The 14,755-nt window shown below is 41.8% G+C and overlaps 3 protein-coding genes across 4 annotated transcripts in view; 1 reads left to right on the top strand and 2 right to left on the bottom strand.

The window, feature by feature from the left end:
* LOC102200725 (CTD nuclear envelope phosphatase 1A) overlaps nucleotides 1-917 on the bottom strand; it is a 13,093-nt gene extending 12,176 nt beyond the window's left edge. For both annotated transcript variants that reach the window (XM_005749764.1, XM_005749765.1), the window contains exon 1: nucleotides 214-917. In XM_005749764.1, the coding sequence (XP_005749821.1) occupies nucleotides 214-318 (105 nt within the window). In that variant the 5' untranslated portion in view covers nucleotides 319-917. The remainder of the gene's footprint in view (nucleotides 1-213) is intronic.
* Nucleotides 918-2,280: 1,363 nt separating this feature from the next.
* Nucleotides 2,281-5,166, bottom strand: elp5 (elongator acetyltransferase complex subunit 5). The gene is made up of 8 exons (XM_005749763.2): nucleotides 4,866-5,166; nucleotides 4,721-4,781; nucleotides 4,546-4,623; nucleotides 3,606-3,817; nucleotides 3,042-3,217; nucleotides 2,863-2,958; nucleotides 2,670-2,770; nucleotides 2,281-2,557 (listed from the first exon to the last, which is right to left on the bottom strand). Exons 1-8 carry the CDS (start codon nucleotides 4,918-4,920, stop codon nucleotides 2,449-2,451), a joined length of 888 nt encoding a protein of 295 aa, XP_005749820.1. The 5' UTR covers nucleotides 4,921-5,166; the 3' UTR covers nucleotides 2,281-2,448.
* Nucleotides 5,167-5,264: 98 nt separating this feature from the next.
* Nucleotides 5,265-9,785, top strand: phf23b (PHD finger protein 23b). The gene is made up of 5 exons (XM_005749762.2): nucleotides 5,265-5,848; nucleotides 7,087-7,118; nucleotides 7,226-7,318; nucleotides 7,434-8,049; nucleotides 8,161-9,785. The coding sequence occupies exons 1-5, from the start codon at nucleotides 5,821-5,823 to the stop codon at nucleotides 8,352-8,354; spliced, it is 963 nt and encodes a 320-aa protein (XP_005749819.1). The 5' UTR covers nucleotides 5,265-5,820; the 3' UTR covers nucleotides 8,355-9,785.
* The last annotated feature ends 4,970 nt before the right edge of the window (nucleotides 9,786-14,755 follow it).

Below are 14,755 nucleotides of genomic sequence, written 5' to 3'. Positions count from 1 at the left end.
AACTGGGAGGCTGAGGCTTCTGACATGTAAAAAACTGTCATAATATTATGACATCTCAGGTGGAGAGCGCCAGTAATTTGGCTCTCTGAAAACCAACCAAGCTTTTCATCAGGTGGGTTTCATTTAAAACTAAAACATTCAGGCACACTGGAGTCATAGCAAAGTAAAGACTTGCACGGAAAAGTGTCACACATCATTCAAAGCCCCTCTCACCGTTCGTAGGTGCTTCCTGAGGATGTACATGATGAAGCCCCATATTCTGGACGTAACGCCGAGAAAAGTGCGGATGCCAAGTAAACACTGCCGGGTCTTCAGCATGTTAATAACTAGGCAACGCGGTTTTCACCCAAGTTGCTGGGAAGGGGTAATTACTGAAAGGACTTGCTTACCACAGAGTCAAAATTCTGGTGTTTAGCCACAGCCGCCAAACTAGCAACTCTTAATTATTGGAGAGGCCAAGCAAACGTGTGAGTACCTCGCTCTGCACAATTGCGGCACAATTAGCATCAAACAGGGTAACTTCGCATTGTAACGGTGACAAGCAAACGATGAGGTGGTCGAAGAAAAAGCCGGAGAACGACGACTGCTGCTGTGTGGACCTTAGCACGCAGCTCGTTGACAAGCTAGCTCAGGAGCTAGCTGTATGTATACCAACTACCGTTAGCTCGTAGCCACCGAGCTACCGCTAGCTCGACAGGGTGACCACCTTGAACCTTGGAGAAAAATAGACCACAAAAGAGCTGTGGGGTCCTTTCTTGACAGGCACCACTTCAACGCGACTTGAGTCTGTGCGGCTTCCGAATGGAGACAGTGTTGCAAAAGTTCCCCAAAGTCTAACCGGGCCGGTTAAAATCAGTTTGTAGTCCAGTGGAAATCCGGAATGAAACTGCGAGCCGCCATCGCCGCCTTGCCGTCACTTCCGCGACCAGCTTGGTTGCGCGCAGCACGTCCACGTGGAAAGAAAACAAACCTACGAGGACGAGCATGTCAGCTAAAACCTTCAAATTAACACCTTTTAGTTTGCTCTTTAGCTCTTCAGCTGTACTCTTACATAAATACTTATGGGGAGTTTTACGTAAACATAACTCTTGCTGAGAAAGCCGTGTGACTTGGTGGTAATGGACGGGCCTGTATATTTTTAAGAGGAAATGTAATGATTTATTGGAGCATTGTGTATCTTGTATAACGACAATATCAAACCAAACTGAAATGAATGTGTGACTGTATTTGACAGCTGTCAGTAAATCACGGACTTGGTAATTGTAATTCAATGCTAAAAAGTTGCTTGAATCAAATTTCTGTAAACTATCAGACTATTAAATCTGACACTGCAATTGGCATCGGTGTTCATGTCGAACTGTCGCTCAAAACTAATTATTTAGTGCTATCAGACCTACTTGCTGACATCATCTATAAATCAGTATACATTTTCAACTTCTTTGGACTGCTCCACCACAGTGGATCAACTCACCCCCTCCCTAGCTTCTCCTCTGTTGCAGCAGCCCTCTGCACATCCTCCTTTGTGACATCCATGAACTTCCTCTGTGGCCTTCCTCTTTCCCTCCTGCCAGGCAGCTCCAACTTCAAAATCCTTTATCCAATGTATCAACTATCCTTCCTCTGTACATGTCCAAACCATATCAGCCTTCGTTTCCAAACTGCTCAGCCTGAGCTGTTCCTCTGATGTACTAATTTCTAGTCCTGTCCATTGTGGCCACTCCTAATAAGAATCTTAATATCTTCAGCTCTGCCACCACCTGTCTTTTTGTCAGTGCCACTGTCTCCAAACCATACACTGTGGCAGGTCTGAGTACCACCTTGTAAACCTTCCCTTTCACAAATCATATTTTAAACATATATTGATTATAACTCAACCTCAAAGGCTCATAAATTTAAAAAAGTATTTAAGTATTGTACCCAAAAGAGCAACTGGTTTGAGATCATTTTTGCCAATGAGACAATATATATCTGGGACATTTTCTGGTTGTGAGCAGCATTTGATTTAATTCCTACTATAGGATGTGGCAGATGAACAGATATCCAGGATTTTTAAGATGCACACAAGTAATAAATACTGTTTTGTGTAAGAGAAACCAGTTTGTTTGTTTTTTTGGTCTTTAAGCACTTGTGAACTGTCATTTATTTTTGTCCCAGTCACTGCAATAAATCATAGTGCGGAAAAAAAAAACACAGTCATTTCAGTGCAAAAGTCACAAAATCAAAAATAAATTATTTTGAAAATAACCAACCAGAAAAAAATAAATAATTTATCCACAAACAACAACATAAAGTTTATATTTTTAGAAAAAGTGAAATGATAACGTCTCGTACATATCCAACAGATAGCACACATGAAATAAGTTTAAAGCATTGAAAGCTTTTCAGTCCTTCAATGGCAAAAAAAAGCAGATGAAACGTGGATCTTCAGCAGATTTTCGTGCCTTAAATCTAAACATCAAGATCATCATCAGGGTCCTCCTGGTCGTAGTCATCGTTGGCATCGGGCTCATACAGAATTCGACCGGAACCTGGGCCCGATTGCAGCAGAGCGGTTTTCCTGCAAGATTAAAAGAGAACTGTATCTTTAGGTTGTTTGTTAAAAAAAAGTTTTAAAAAGAAAGAAAGAAAATCAACATATATTAGATGTGGTCACTGAAAAAAAGTCTGACTTCTCTTTGCTGAAGACAAAGGGAAGAGCAAGTTTCTCCTTGGCCTCGCGCTCTGTGTCAGACAGGCGAATGTTGAAGGTCAAGTTAGCTGTTGGGTCCGTCTACAAGACACAAAAAGGACACTTACGTCATAACAGGTTTGCTTATTTATCCATATAATGTGTGAAGCTGTTGTACACATGTTACGCTGTACCTGCTGTTCCTCTGGTTCAGTCTGTCTGCGTCCAGCATGGCTGGTTTTACTCACTACAGTAACTGAGAAATCCCCTTTGATGCTGAATATCTCCTCCTAATGACAAAAATCAGAACAATAAATATTTCATAAAAGTTGTAGGAATTTAAAATAGTAATTAAAGTTCAAGCTCTTCTTACATCTTGCGTAACTTTCCCCGACTTTGATCGCTTTGTTATTTTTGCCACCGCTTCATCTCCCTTCGTTCCAGGTGCCACTGTGATAACTGAAGTAGCTAAGTGGCAGACGCTTCCCACAGTACCCCTCTGGTGCATATCTGCGTGGAGCAGACCAATAACAGCTCTCACGGCTCCCCCTAATGAAAACAGAACGTAATCGTTAAACAGGGGAAGTGCTGCACAGCCTACTAAAAATAAGCCACCCGTGAAGGACTGTGAACACAGAGAGCCTTTTATCCATAATATGCTTTTTAAAGAAAGATAACCACTTAATAGATTTTTGGGGGTGAAGCCAAGACGAGCACCTTTTCTGCGTTACGTTTTGTTTTGTATCGCTGCAGATCGCACAACAGAAATGCTGATGCGATCCGATTTGTGGTCAAGGCTCAGGGAAAGATGGGTAAAAGGTCAAAGCATTAAAAGCATGCTCAGATGCTAGGAATCAGACCTCCTCCCATTCTGTAAAATTACTGAAGACATGGGCCTTAAATCACACACACAGAGACACAGAAGATACATTATCACCTTTCTTAAGCTGCTGAAGAGTCTTGCAGACAGCAGGTGGACTCATGTGTCTCAATATCCATGACAGCGAGTCGATTACTAAAGTCACTGGTTTGGGGTGTGATGTTTGTTTGAGCAGATGAGTGAGTTCCTCCACACAAAACTGGTGAACTGTAAAAGCCGACCGATTAGTCCACCCAAGGGGGTCCGTATAAGCACTGTGAAAGTGCAACCTGAAGTAAAAGAAGCACAAGATGAACGTTTGATTCCATGTTAAAGATCCAGAAATGGTGTCAGCGGAAGGAAGGCTGTCAAGAAGCTATTGTTAAGGAAACAGTGAGAAAGGGCTGAGGTATGCCAGATTACACAAGAACTTGGCTGAAAATCAGTGAAAACAGGTCTGATAGAGTTATGAATCCACATTTGGACTTCCACATTACTGAAGCAGTGTGGGACCATCTCAACAGCAAACACAACAAAATCTAAAGAAGACCTTTGAATGTCCTTCCTAAATACTTAAAGAAATTGCAAGAAAGCTGCATGAGAAAGTTCAGGCTGTGTTGAAAAATAAAATTGACTGAAATTTTAAAACATCAACTTTAAAGAATTTTGAAAACTCCGTTTTTGCCCTGAGAAGGCAGAGACCGAGGCCTTCTGAGGAAGAAAATAGTCTGCTGTAATAGAATCTGCCATGTGCACCAAATACATCAAGTATTTCCTTGTGTATCATGTTTCCATTTAGCTGTCCAATGTGTGGGTCTTTGGTTAGTCTATATATGGTATATGGCCATTAGAAAAAACACATTACACACTCCTTTAATGGAGTAACAATGGCTCACACTGGAAAAAATTGAAAGCAGGTACTGTTATGCATTTCGCTTGGTAGATGAAGTAAACTTTTAAGCAAAATCACATCATTTGTTGTTGATCAAATAACTGTTTCAGTATTAAAGTTCAATACCTCTGAGTAGATGCTGTTAATCCATCTTTCAGTTCTTCCTCACTGACATCAAAACCAAGCACGTGGACAGGTTCTTCTCTAAAATCATAGCACAGGCCAGTTACTGTTTAAGCCAATACACAACTTAGACATATTTTAGGCAACAATAGGTATACAAGGAAACACGGTTACATACTTGTTCAATGCGGCACTGATGAAGCTCTTAAGTAGGTGCTGCCCAGAATAACTACAAGAATCTATGAAAGTATAAATTACATCAATTAATGTCATCATTATTGATAACAATGTATACTTATGGTCGACAACGTTCACATATTTACCTTGTATTATAAGAACCGCCCCAGTATCAGTGCCTTGCAATAGTTCAGACAACATGGTAGCATCAGCTAGTTAGCTTGCCTCTGCTTCACCGCCATTTAAAACATGAATACTTAAGAAAACATGAGTAATTTGCCTTCACGAGAACGACATAGCTTAAAGCTAACAATTATAAGTACCTAAAGTCGCTACAAGTAATGTTTCGCAGGAAAATAAAGCTTTCCCTGTCCAGTGAAAGTACAGCAGATTTCGCTAGCTACTATGTTTGGGGTGGTTAGAGTAAATAAAAAAAACTTCGTATCCCATAGTTCCCTGTGACTTCAATCGTCTTCATGAAGGAAAATGTAGTTTATTAAACGTTTACGCCCGTAAACGCGTTTGGTGAAAGGCTGAAAACTAAACTACATTACCCAGCATACACTGCAGCACACCCTTCGCTGGCAGCCTCAAGAGGCTTCTGCCGCGCACGAAGAGGACCGTGCGGAATAAAAAGCCCCAACTTCGGTCGTTTTGTATGTCTACGACGAAGAAACGAAAAACTTCATCGAGGGAAGTTTCCGTCATGGATCTGCAGTGATTCGCAGCGTTAATTAAATGAAAGTTTACACTTCTGTTGTGGTTAGATTAGTGCACTGACGAAGAGTGGGAGATTTGTGAACAAGCGACGGTGGTATTAGTATTTTGTCGGGCTAATAGTGTGGCGACAGGTCGGTGGTGGTTTGCCCCTCGTTTGGGATTCCCCCTCGAGGGAATACAAGGACGACTTCGACAAAGTGTGGAGTTTCTTTGAAGGACAGCATCTTCGATCCTCCACACACTTGGCTTTCTGCTGCCAAAGTTTCCCGGTGCTAAGGTGCAGCCACGCCGGGAGAAGGCGCAGAGCGACGGCCGCCACTCTCCGGCTAGCTCGCCTGCTGTTTCTGCTTCTCGGATCGAGGCCGTGTCGGCGAGGCGACAATGCTTGACATAATGTCTGAACACCAAGGTATGCTTATGGACTATCAACAAAACCCAACGAAAAATAGTCCTCACTTGATGTTAATCTGTTCATCGCGTAAAGCTGTCGTTTTGAGGACAGTAAGCTAAAGTGAGTTACGGCTAACGTCGTTGTTGCGTGTGTTGTAATAATGTCACAGCTCGATATTGACCGACAGTCGGACGTGTTGTCGTTAAACTACCATGAAAGTTCTTTAAAAGTGAAGACTGTGTGATTCCAACTTTTTGTACAGTGATTGTAGTTCATAGATTTGACGTTAACATTTATTACACAGTTCCCGTTAGCTTGCTAGTTAATTAACGCGCCGAACCACATAGCTTAATAGCTGCATAGCCACGGTTGCAAACCAACTCACCGAAGCCTCTCTAACGTGTCAGTTGAGATAACATGGCTTAAAAATATAATTCAGAAAAATGCCCCCCCTTTTTGGACATTAGCTCAAACTTCAAAGGTAGCCAGCACGACACGCCCGATTAACATTAGCCGATAGCACAAAGCTATCTCTGCTATGGAGCCTCCCACTACTGTATCAAGAAAGCTACCTTGGTTTGCTAGCTGATCAAGAGGCTGTTAGCCACAAGACAACCCTTAAAAATATCAAATTAAGCCTTCGACCACGCAAAACTATCGTTGTAAAAGCTCAGTAAAATGAAGTTACTCTCTCTTGCCCGTTTACCGTTAATGCTACAAACTGCATAACATTCAGTTAGCTTCCCCTCTAAACGTCACCTAGCATTAGCATACACACAAAATGTACCAAAAGCATGGTGTCCAGCAAACAGACGCGTTTTTAGCAATCCAGTCAACTTTTCCTTATAAACTTGGCGTGAAAACAACGAACTCTTCTTCTAGAGTGATTTTTACACACCCACTCATTTTGTGAAGTTCAAGCAGTCACAAAGTGACACCGGTTGCGTTGTTTAAGGACGCAGAAGTTGTCTTGAAGATGTTAGTTGGTCTTTTTTTTTTTTTTTCCGCTCAATTGACCTTCAGTCAAATATGGACGTTAATTTAACGTAGCTTTTACAAACACACAGTTTTCAAATAAGACCAGCATGCGCTTCATCGTTTATAATCCCGATTAAGGTATTGAGCCGTGTTAGCAAGCTAATGCTAGCATTAGTCCACTCTCTCTCGGCAACGGTATGCTTTGTAATGTAGTGGCTGTTAAGCAGTTGAAAAGTGGTCACTTGTGACTTACAGACTTTTTTTTTTTTCTTCAACAGATTCACTGTTAACGTGTAAAACGGAACCTCTGGTGAGTATTTTTATCATTTGAGCACTTTATTTGACTCAGCTGCCCTCTGTTGTGGAGGGCTGTGTAGGTTAGCTTCACTCTCTTAAACAAAGACATGTTTCCTGTAGCCCCCAGAGAAGAAGAAGAGGACTGTTGAAGACTTCAACAAGTTCTGCAGCTTTGTCCTGGCTTATGCCGGTTACATCCCCAGTCCAAAAGAGGTGAGCTGTTGCTTTTTTTTTCTCTCCCCCCCCCCATTTTCTTTTTAACATATCATATTAGATGTAGTGACTACTTTGCAGTTTTGACAGAAGATGTTTTTGTCTGCTTTTATAGGAAAGCTCGTGGTCCCCAACATCATCCAGCTCTGCACACAGTTCGGGGTTGTCAGCAGATGGTGGAGGTGGAGGGAGCAGCTCCAATGGCAATGCCTGGGCAGATGGGGGCTCCGACATCCACACCATCCATACATTTGTCCGCAAAGCTCGAGCAAATAAGGGCAAAAGTATTCGGCGTATGCACTCTGACAGCACCCTGCTGGATAAGATGCAGCTTAAAGACTCTCTTTATGAGACCCAGGCCAGCACTAAGGGAGAGCGCAAGAAGGACAAAAAACTGAAAAAGCTGTCACTGGATTCTGCCATGGGAGCAGCAGATAGTGGCAGCAGCGAGGGTGAGAAAAGAGCCCGCATCAAACGCAGCAAGAACTCAAAACAGCCCAAAGCTAAGAAGCTCAAGAGTTCAGCTCCTCAAAGCGAGACTGACTCCGAGGCACGGAATACGCACTCCGAGGTACGAGCTGGCAGGGAGGAGCTGCCGGGGCACGGGGGCTCCTCTTCGAGCATGCAGAGCATGGGGAAGGTGCAGCCAGACGAATCCATCAGGGAAGCAGAAATGAGCTCCAGTGAGGGTGAGACATGGATCGCTGATGAAGACATTATGGTGGAATCGGGTAAGACACTGTAATTTTGACCTTTTGTCTGTTATTTACTTGGTGGTTGCTTACTTTGAACTAACTCACAACCATAATCCCCCTGTAACTCTGGTCTGTTTATCCACACAGGGGATGATTCATGGGACTTGATCACCTGTTACTGCGGGAAGCCATTCGCGGGACGGCCGATGATCGAGTGCAACCAGTGCGGCATATGGGTGCACTTGTCATGCGCAAAGATCAAGAAGTCAAACGTTCCCGACATCTTTTACTGCCACAAGTGCAGGGACTTGAGGCGGTCGGGACACAAAAAAGACACTTAAAGCTGAGCAGGACTGGAGAGGAAAAGGAGCGTTTGATCTGTTTTTGCTGTCGTCTGACACTTAACTTTCTTTGATGCCTACAGCCAAAACAGCCTAAACTATCACCTGGAGGGCAACTGTAAAGTCGGTTTGTTGGATTTCTTTCGACAATCACAACCATTCTTATTTATCCCTCACGTCTAGTTTTCGTTCCCCCTTTTGCTGCTGTGAAGAACTGTGGAAAAAAGGCAATATTGACAGTTCTTAATTGACGTCAGCATTGATTGGCTTTAGTATTACAGTTCTGGTGATGTGCATATACTTTTTTTTTTTTTTTTCTCTCAATAGTTCTCATATTGACTGAAGGTCCACTTTTGACTTGTAAATTATTTCTTGCGCATATTGACAAATTAGTGAAAACCTTCTCCTTTGGTCTCCGGAGTACCACCCTGAGCTTGGTCCAATCATTCCCAACCTTAAATCAATACAACACATGCAGAGTTGGGGAGAGGGAAGCCCAGCTTACATTGTCAGTTAAGAGGTGGATAATGTCACTCCCGTTATTACTTTATACGCACGTCATAATGCTAGACGGGCAGTTCGTTTTGGTTTTGATCGTACTCTGGTAGTTTGTGTTCAGCTTTTTCTTGGGTTGTCTTTAAGCCTCCTGAAATAAGAAGTTTCAATTCATTGACTCGGATAAGATTTATCACTTTGCATCTTCATATGCATCTAGTTGTACTCAAACTATCCTTTCAGCAGTGCACTTTTAAAACCTAAATACACCCCCGCTTTTTTTTTTTTTTTTGAAAACCGGACTTGGTCATGTGCATTCATGACAGCGTGCTTAGTATTTCTCACAGTCCGGCTTATTAATCAGTTAGCCATTAACCGTGAGTCAGTTTTTACTTATGTGTTTGTTTGTTTTTTTGTATTTAAATCATCTGATATCGGGGCGGGGGGAACGTTGCTGTAAGACGACTGGTTTGTTGCCGTGCTTTACGATGTCAAAGTAGCTCTGAGGCGCGTTTATGAATGGTTGTTTAAAAAAAAATATATATATATATGTATTTTTTATTTCTAGGCTTTCTGAGGAAGGGGGTGATTAGAGATGCACCCCGCATCAGAAAAAGGACATATGATTGTCTCACATCGAGAACAAAGTTGTAGTGTACAGAAAACAAGTTGAGGCTGTCTAGGTTGTCATTTTGTTTATGTTGTTTGGTTTTACCATGTGCGTTTTTTCTTTTGTTCGTGGGAGAGTCATCGTAAGTCTCCAGTAGCAGTTGCATTCTCCGTACAACTTAAAATTCTGTGTACATATCTTGTTCTTTGACAACTGTACATATGTGAAAGTGAAGAGAGAATACTCAAGCAAATTCTATATTTTCTGCAGTCTGATATTGTTTTGGTTTTTTTCCTTTAATTGTAGCTTGAAAAATAAAAGTCTTTGGGAACATGCTGGTTGAGTTTTTTTAATTTTCTTTAATAAAATGACACAAACAAACAGTTACATATCACATTTTGTTAGGTGTTGGCACACAGCAGTGTTTGTCAGGTTTTGTCTTCTACCAGCAGAGGGCGACAGCTGGCAGGAATCTCACTCGTTAGTATGGCACAGATACTGAATAAATGCCAAGTTATACAAAAATTCATGCGTGATATTTAGTAGGCTTTCTAGTTCTGATAATCTTCCCTGGGGAGGTCTGGTTCATCCTGCAAAACAAATATATAAATGCTCAGTTCTTCATATTAGGCAAGTGCAAGGTTTTTAAATTATTAATGCTGAAGCATTGTTGTAGGGGCTAGAAATGGCTACCAGTGTCATAGAAAACTTACACAAGCCATGAAAGATGATAATTGCATATGCAAATAGGCCATTCAAGCAATAATGACTTCAATGACTCAAGCACATGCACACATACATATATGTATTTATGTATATTTTAAACTATTTATTAGATATTTGTTCATAGAATACAAGTTTAGGAATAGATTGCTTTCTTTGCACTGAATGGGACAGCATATAGTTCTGTTTGCATATTTTTTACTTTGCAGTCTGCTAAAAAGAATCTGAATAATAACTTCTGTTTAAAGCTAAAGCCATCGATGTTTCAGGCCCACATGTATACTTTATGTATCAACAGTGCGAGTGTGTTGAGCTTGTGGCATTTAAATGTCGCTGCGATGCAGGTTATTTGGTGGGGAAATGGGGATAAGTGTCATTTGCCGCTCACCATTCGGGTTCTGAAGCTGGATATTTGAAAGCCGCCGATGGGGTCCAGAGGAGCGACCTTCCTCCTGTAGAGAGGAAGGCAGTCAGAATTCAACACAACATCAGGGAATCAAATACGTGCAAGCATCAAATCAAAATACATCATTTGGTTCTGGACTGATCATTTGATCTTCTCATTTTTACATCAGAATTACATGTATTTTGGCCAAGAGCTAAAAATCTTCAAAAGCGTTAAGATATTCATCTTCATCTACTTGACTCCAAATTTACAAGTGTCCTTTGTTGTAAATTACATCATAGGATTAATACATCTAATATAAGTAACAATCATCCCCATAAATCATAACTTGTCAGTTTATATAAGCTGCATAAGCACATAGTTGCTGTATTTACAGCTAATTTGCACTATTTACACCTTTTCTCTATCACGTGTGGCTGTATAACCAACTGTTCGACAATATCTAGAGCCATTTGTCCTAACCTCTTCTCATTGGCTTTCCGGTTATGCTGGTGCTGGTTCGGGTGCTGCCGCTGGGCGGGAAGGTGTTCTGTCGGGGCGATGAAAGTCTCTGACTGAAAGGAGCCATTGTCCACATCTCCCACCATCCCCCCTGCGTCACCCACAGAGAGGTCGCTCATGTCCAAGTGATCGAACAGGTGGGAAAAGACTTCTTGGTCCATTAAGGTGTCCTCCTGAGGACGTAATCAGATCATTCAATAAGATGGCAAAGGATTAAATGCCAGTAGCTGTTTAAATTGCTTGTCCGAAAGTGGTAATAAATTTAATGTCTGTTAAGAAAAAAAACAAAGAGGGCTTACCCTCTTGTTTCTGGATCTGCTTGGTATGACAGCAGCAGATATCTCCTCCAGCAGCAGGTAAAGAGCCAGGAAGGGCAGCATCCATCTAGAGCCAAGCATCTGAACAGCGCAAAAGAGAGATTGTGAGTCTTGATTCCCTGTAAGGGTGCAGTCACACAACAAAATGAATCTGAAAACAAACCCTTTGCTCACCTTAAAATCTCTGGTTTTCTCTTTGGATTTCGACTCTAAGCTGTCTCGGGTCCCTCTCTGCTGACCAGTGTGGAGAGGAGGGTATTTGTAGCCATGCTTCCAGGGTGGGTTTATATTTTGGGACTATTATGGGGCTGTTTAGGCTAAGTGTGTGTATGTGTGTGTGTGAGAGAGACTATGTGACTTCAGACATGCCAATTAAACCTGCCGCCTCGCTTCCTTAACATCATTATTGTCAATCATTATTGTCAAAACCTTAAGAGATTTTAGGTTCAGACAACATGCCCTGACACACTTACATACAGCTACACACACACATGGCTTCGGCCCCACCACGCCCTCCTCCGCTTTCATTATTGCTGCTGCGGACAGATGAGAGTATGATAAGACCACTTAGTTTACAAGCTCGCCCGGAGTAATGCATACCCTCAGGCTTTACATCCTCCCATGTCATTTATGCAGGCAAGAAGCTGAGAAGCATGAGTGAAAACAACATCTTTATACTCTTTACACTGTATCACATCGAATGCTCATCAGCCCGGTTTTTACAAAAGCAGAGATTTAGGTGGAGTTATGAACTGTGAAGTGATCTGCAAATGCAAGCATGTCGATTTCTTTAGGATAAGATAGCTTAACATAAGATAACACATACTTTATTTACTACTATGTCACGGCTGTCACAGAAGAAAATAGCTCAAAAAACAGAATTACACTAAACAAGGAGCTCAGTTAAGACAAAAAAGCGAAAAGCTCAGAATCTCAGTGTGATACAATGAAGAGCTTAAATGTAAAATCAATGCAGGTATCGTGGTATGAGGTAGTAATCTGTCCTCGTGGCAGTGGAGCTCAAACAGGTGTTAGACAAAGTCTTCAGCTGCATGTGCGTTAAGTGGAGCAGAGGCTGGTCATGATCCAAAACCACTGACCACAGCTGGAGTCATTTGAATGCCCTCCGTGTCATCTCTCACTGAATTAAGCAAGGGCTTCCTTGAAAAGGAAAAAGTCATTTGGGTGGCATCATATGTTCCTCCTAAACCTGCACCTATTGTTCAGCATTAGTGGTGCCTTCACAGATGTGCCATGTGCACTGATGTACCGCCGTACCATTGCAGATGCTGTATTTTGACTCAATTTTTTACTCACCATTTTAAAAGACAACTTTTCCACCTCGCCTTAAAGGAACTCAGGCCCAGAGAAGACACTGCTGTTTGTGGAGACTGTTTTAACATTTGTGTGTAAAGCAACTATATTCTTTGAACATGGTATTCAGAGGTGCTCCTAAGCTCGTGCAGTGAATTCAGCTACAGACATCGAAAACTCAGCTTATGCTATTTCAGCTGCATTATTATTTTTCTTCAAACAAGTTCCTTTATGCAGCCTATAGTTATCAGACTTCAGCATACAGGGAACTTATTTTGAAAGAGTTGAAAGATTAAAAGACTTTTGCTGCACCGTGCAAACATCAGATGACAAATAGCATCTCAAATGAAGGTTCATTCTCTCTCTGATAAGAACAAAATATGCAGTACTCCTTTTGCTCTCTGCTGGAAACCGCTATCTGTTTAGCATCCACCCAGTGAACACATAACTTGCTCAGTTATTACAGAAACCCATTTAAATGCATTTTGCAGTAAATAAGTGTATCTAGATTACCTAATCGATCATTAATAATTACTGACAAATGAAAACTGTAGTAAGTTTACTAATTAATTAAAGTATTTGTGTAAGTCAGCTTGTTTTTGTGTCGTAAATCCCCAAAGAAAAGGACCCATCCACAGCAATCAGAGATAGCATCAGTGTGTGTGGTTATCTAAAGCACTCTGCTTCGCCCGACTTCAAATCACCACCCCACTGAGACCACACAGACAGCCCTCTCCACCCGTCTTCCTCCTGCTGCAGAAAACAAAACACAGGAGAGACAGTGTAGCCGGGATGGATAGAGATTGGCAGAGGATCGGGTGGGGCCGGTGGGGGTCTACTCGAAGGGTATGCGCTTTGAGACACGTTTTCACTTTTCCTCTTTTTCCGCCCTGTCCTAATTATTTCTATTTTGGGACACTGAGGCTCACCAAACATAGAGCCAGTGTTGATAGATCAGTCATGTATAAATAAGCCACGACAAGGCTGGCAGCATGTCAGCACGGGCAGAGGCTAGATAGGCTGCACTGATTACCCCCATTATCGGGGACAGGCCTCATTAGGAGCCTCGAGCTGGGTGTGCGACTGTACGTGTCCTTTTGTTACAACACAGGACCAAATGTCCTCCCGAAGATGTAAGCGTGAGGATCATCTTTCAGATGTTAGGACATTTTGTTGGCTCTCGTGTTTAAGAGGTTACAGGTTTCAGTAGAGAGGATTGGTTAGAGGCTAAATGCTAGGATTAAGCCAAACAAATGCTCCTGCGTCTTCGGTTTTTAAAGATGTGCTACGATACGACTACTTGCACTTGATCTGAGCCTGTTTTTTCATTTTGAGACTGAGAGGAGAGTAGTGATGCCTAGGCAAATTTAATCATGTTTAATAGCTTAATGTTTATTGAGTGTTACTGATTTTCCATTCTCAAAAAATTAAAAAAAATCAATCAATCAATAAAGCAAATAAACCAGATCACATAAACCACAATGCACACAGTAAAATTTGCACACACAAAATTGTCATTGTGTGTTTTTCTATCCAGTGCATTGGCAGTGTGTTTGGGATCATTATCATGCTGAATAATGAACTTGTCACCAATCAAACTCCTTGGAAATGGTACTGCATGGTCAACCAAAATCTGATGGCACTCTTCTACCTCCATAATTCTATTAATTTATACAAGATCTCCAACACCACTGGCTGAAATGCAGCCCTAGAGCATGACAGGTACAAGAACTGGGTTGGAAATGAGTGAAAAAGCAACCAATGAGCAAAGAAAAATCTCCAGAAAGCCTGGAAACTATTGCTCATGACCACTTTTAAAAAGAAAAATTAGTGGTCTTCTATGTCTGGCTCATTGGTAGCAAAATACTAGAAATAAGTGGAGGCTTCACAATTTTGCACAGTACAGTGATTGGTAGTATGTGTCCTGTGTATGGCCCTCTCTCTCTCTCTAACTGTGTGTATGAGCTGACACACTCCGCCCCGTCTTTTTGCCCTATAAGTATCAGGCATTGCAGCAGTCCCAAATATAGACTCG

The sequence above is a fragment of the Pundamilia nyererei genome, unplaced genomic scaffold (assembly GCF_000239375.1).
Source record: "Pundamilia nyererei isolate P.nyererei 1_Seehausen unplaced genomic scaffold, PunNye1.0 scaffold00254, whole genome shotgun sequence".
NCBI lineage: Eukaryota > Metazoa > Chordata > Actinopteri > Cichliformes > Cichlidae > Pundamilia > Pundamilia nyererei.
The sequence above is the reverse complement of the archived record's forward strand: the minus strand, read 5'-3'. Positions and strand labels throughout refer to the sequence as shown.

Excerpts from the sequence above, each read along its gene's own strand:
- elp5 (XM_005749763.2), bottom strand. The coding sequence starts at position 4,920 with ATGTTGTCTGAACTATTGCAAGGCACTGATACTGGGGCGGTTCTTATA. Across the intron at positions 2,771-2,862 it reads CTGAACCAGAGGAACAGCAG|ACGGACCCAACAGCTAACTT; the intron begins GTACAGCGTAAC and ends TGTGTCTTGTAG. Across the intron at positions 2,558-2,669 it reads TTTGTCTTCAGCAAAGAGAA|GAAAACCGCTCTGCTGCAAT; the intron begins GTCAGACTTTTT and ends TTAATCTTGCAG.
- phf23b (XM_005749762.2), top strand. The coding sequence starts at position 5,821 with ATGCTTGACATAATGTCTGAACACCAAG. Across the intron at positions 5,849-7,086 it reads CATAATGTCTGAACACCAAG|ATTCACTGTTAACGTGTAAA; the intron begins GTATGCTTATGG and ends TTTCTTCAACAG. Across the intron at positions 7,119-7,225 it reads CGTGTAAAACGGAACCTCTG|CCCCCAGAGAAGAAGAAGAG; the intron begins GTGAGTATTTTT and ends TGTTTCCTGTAG.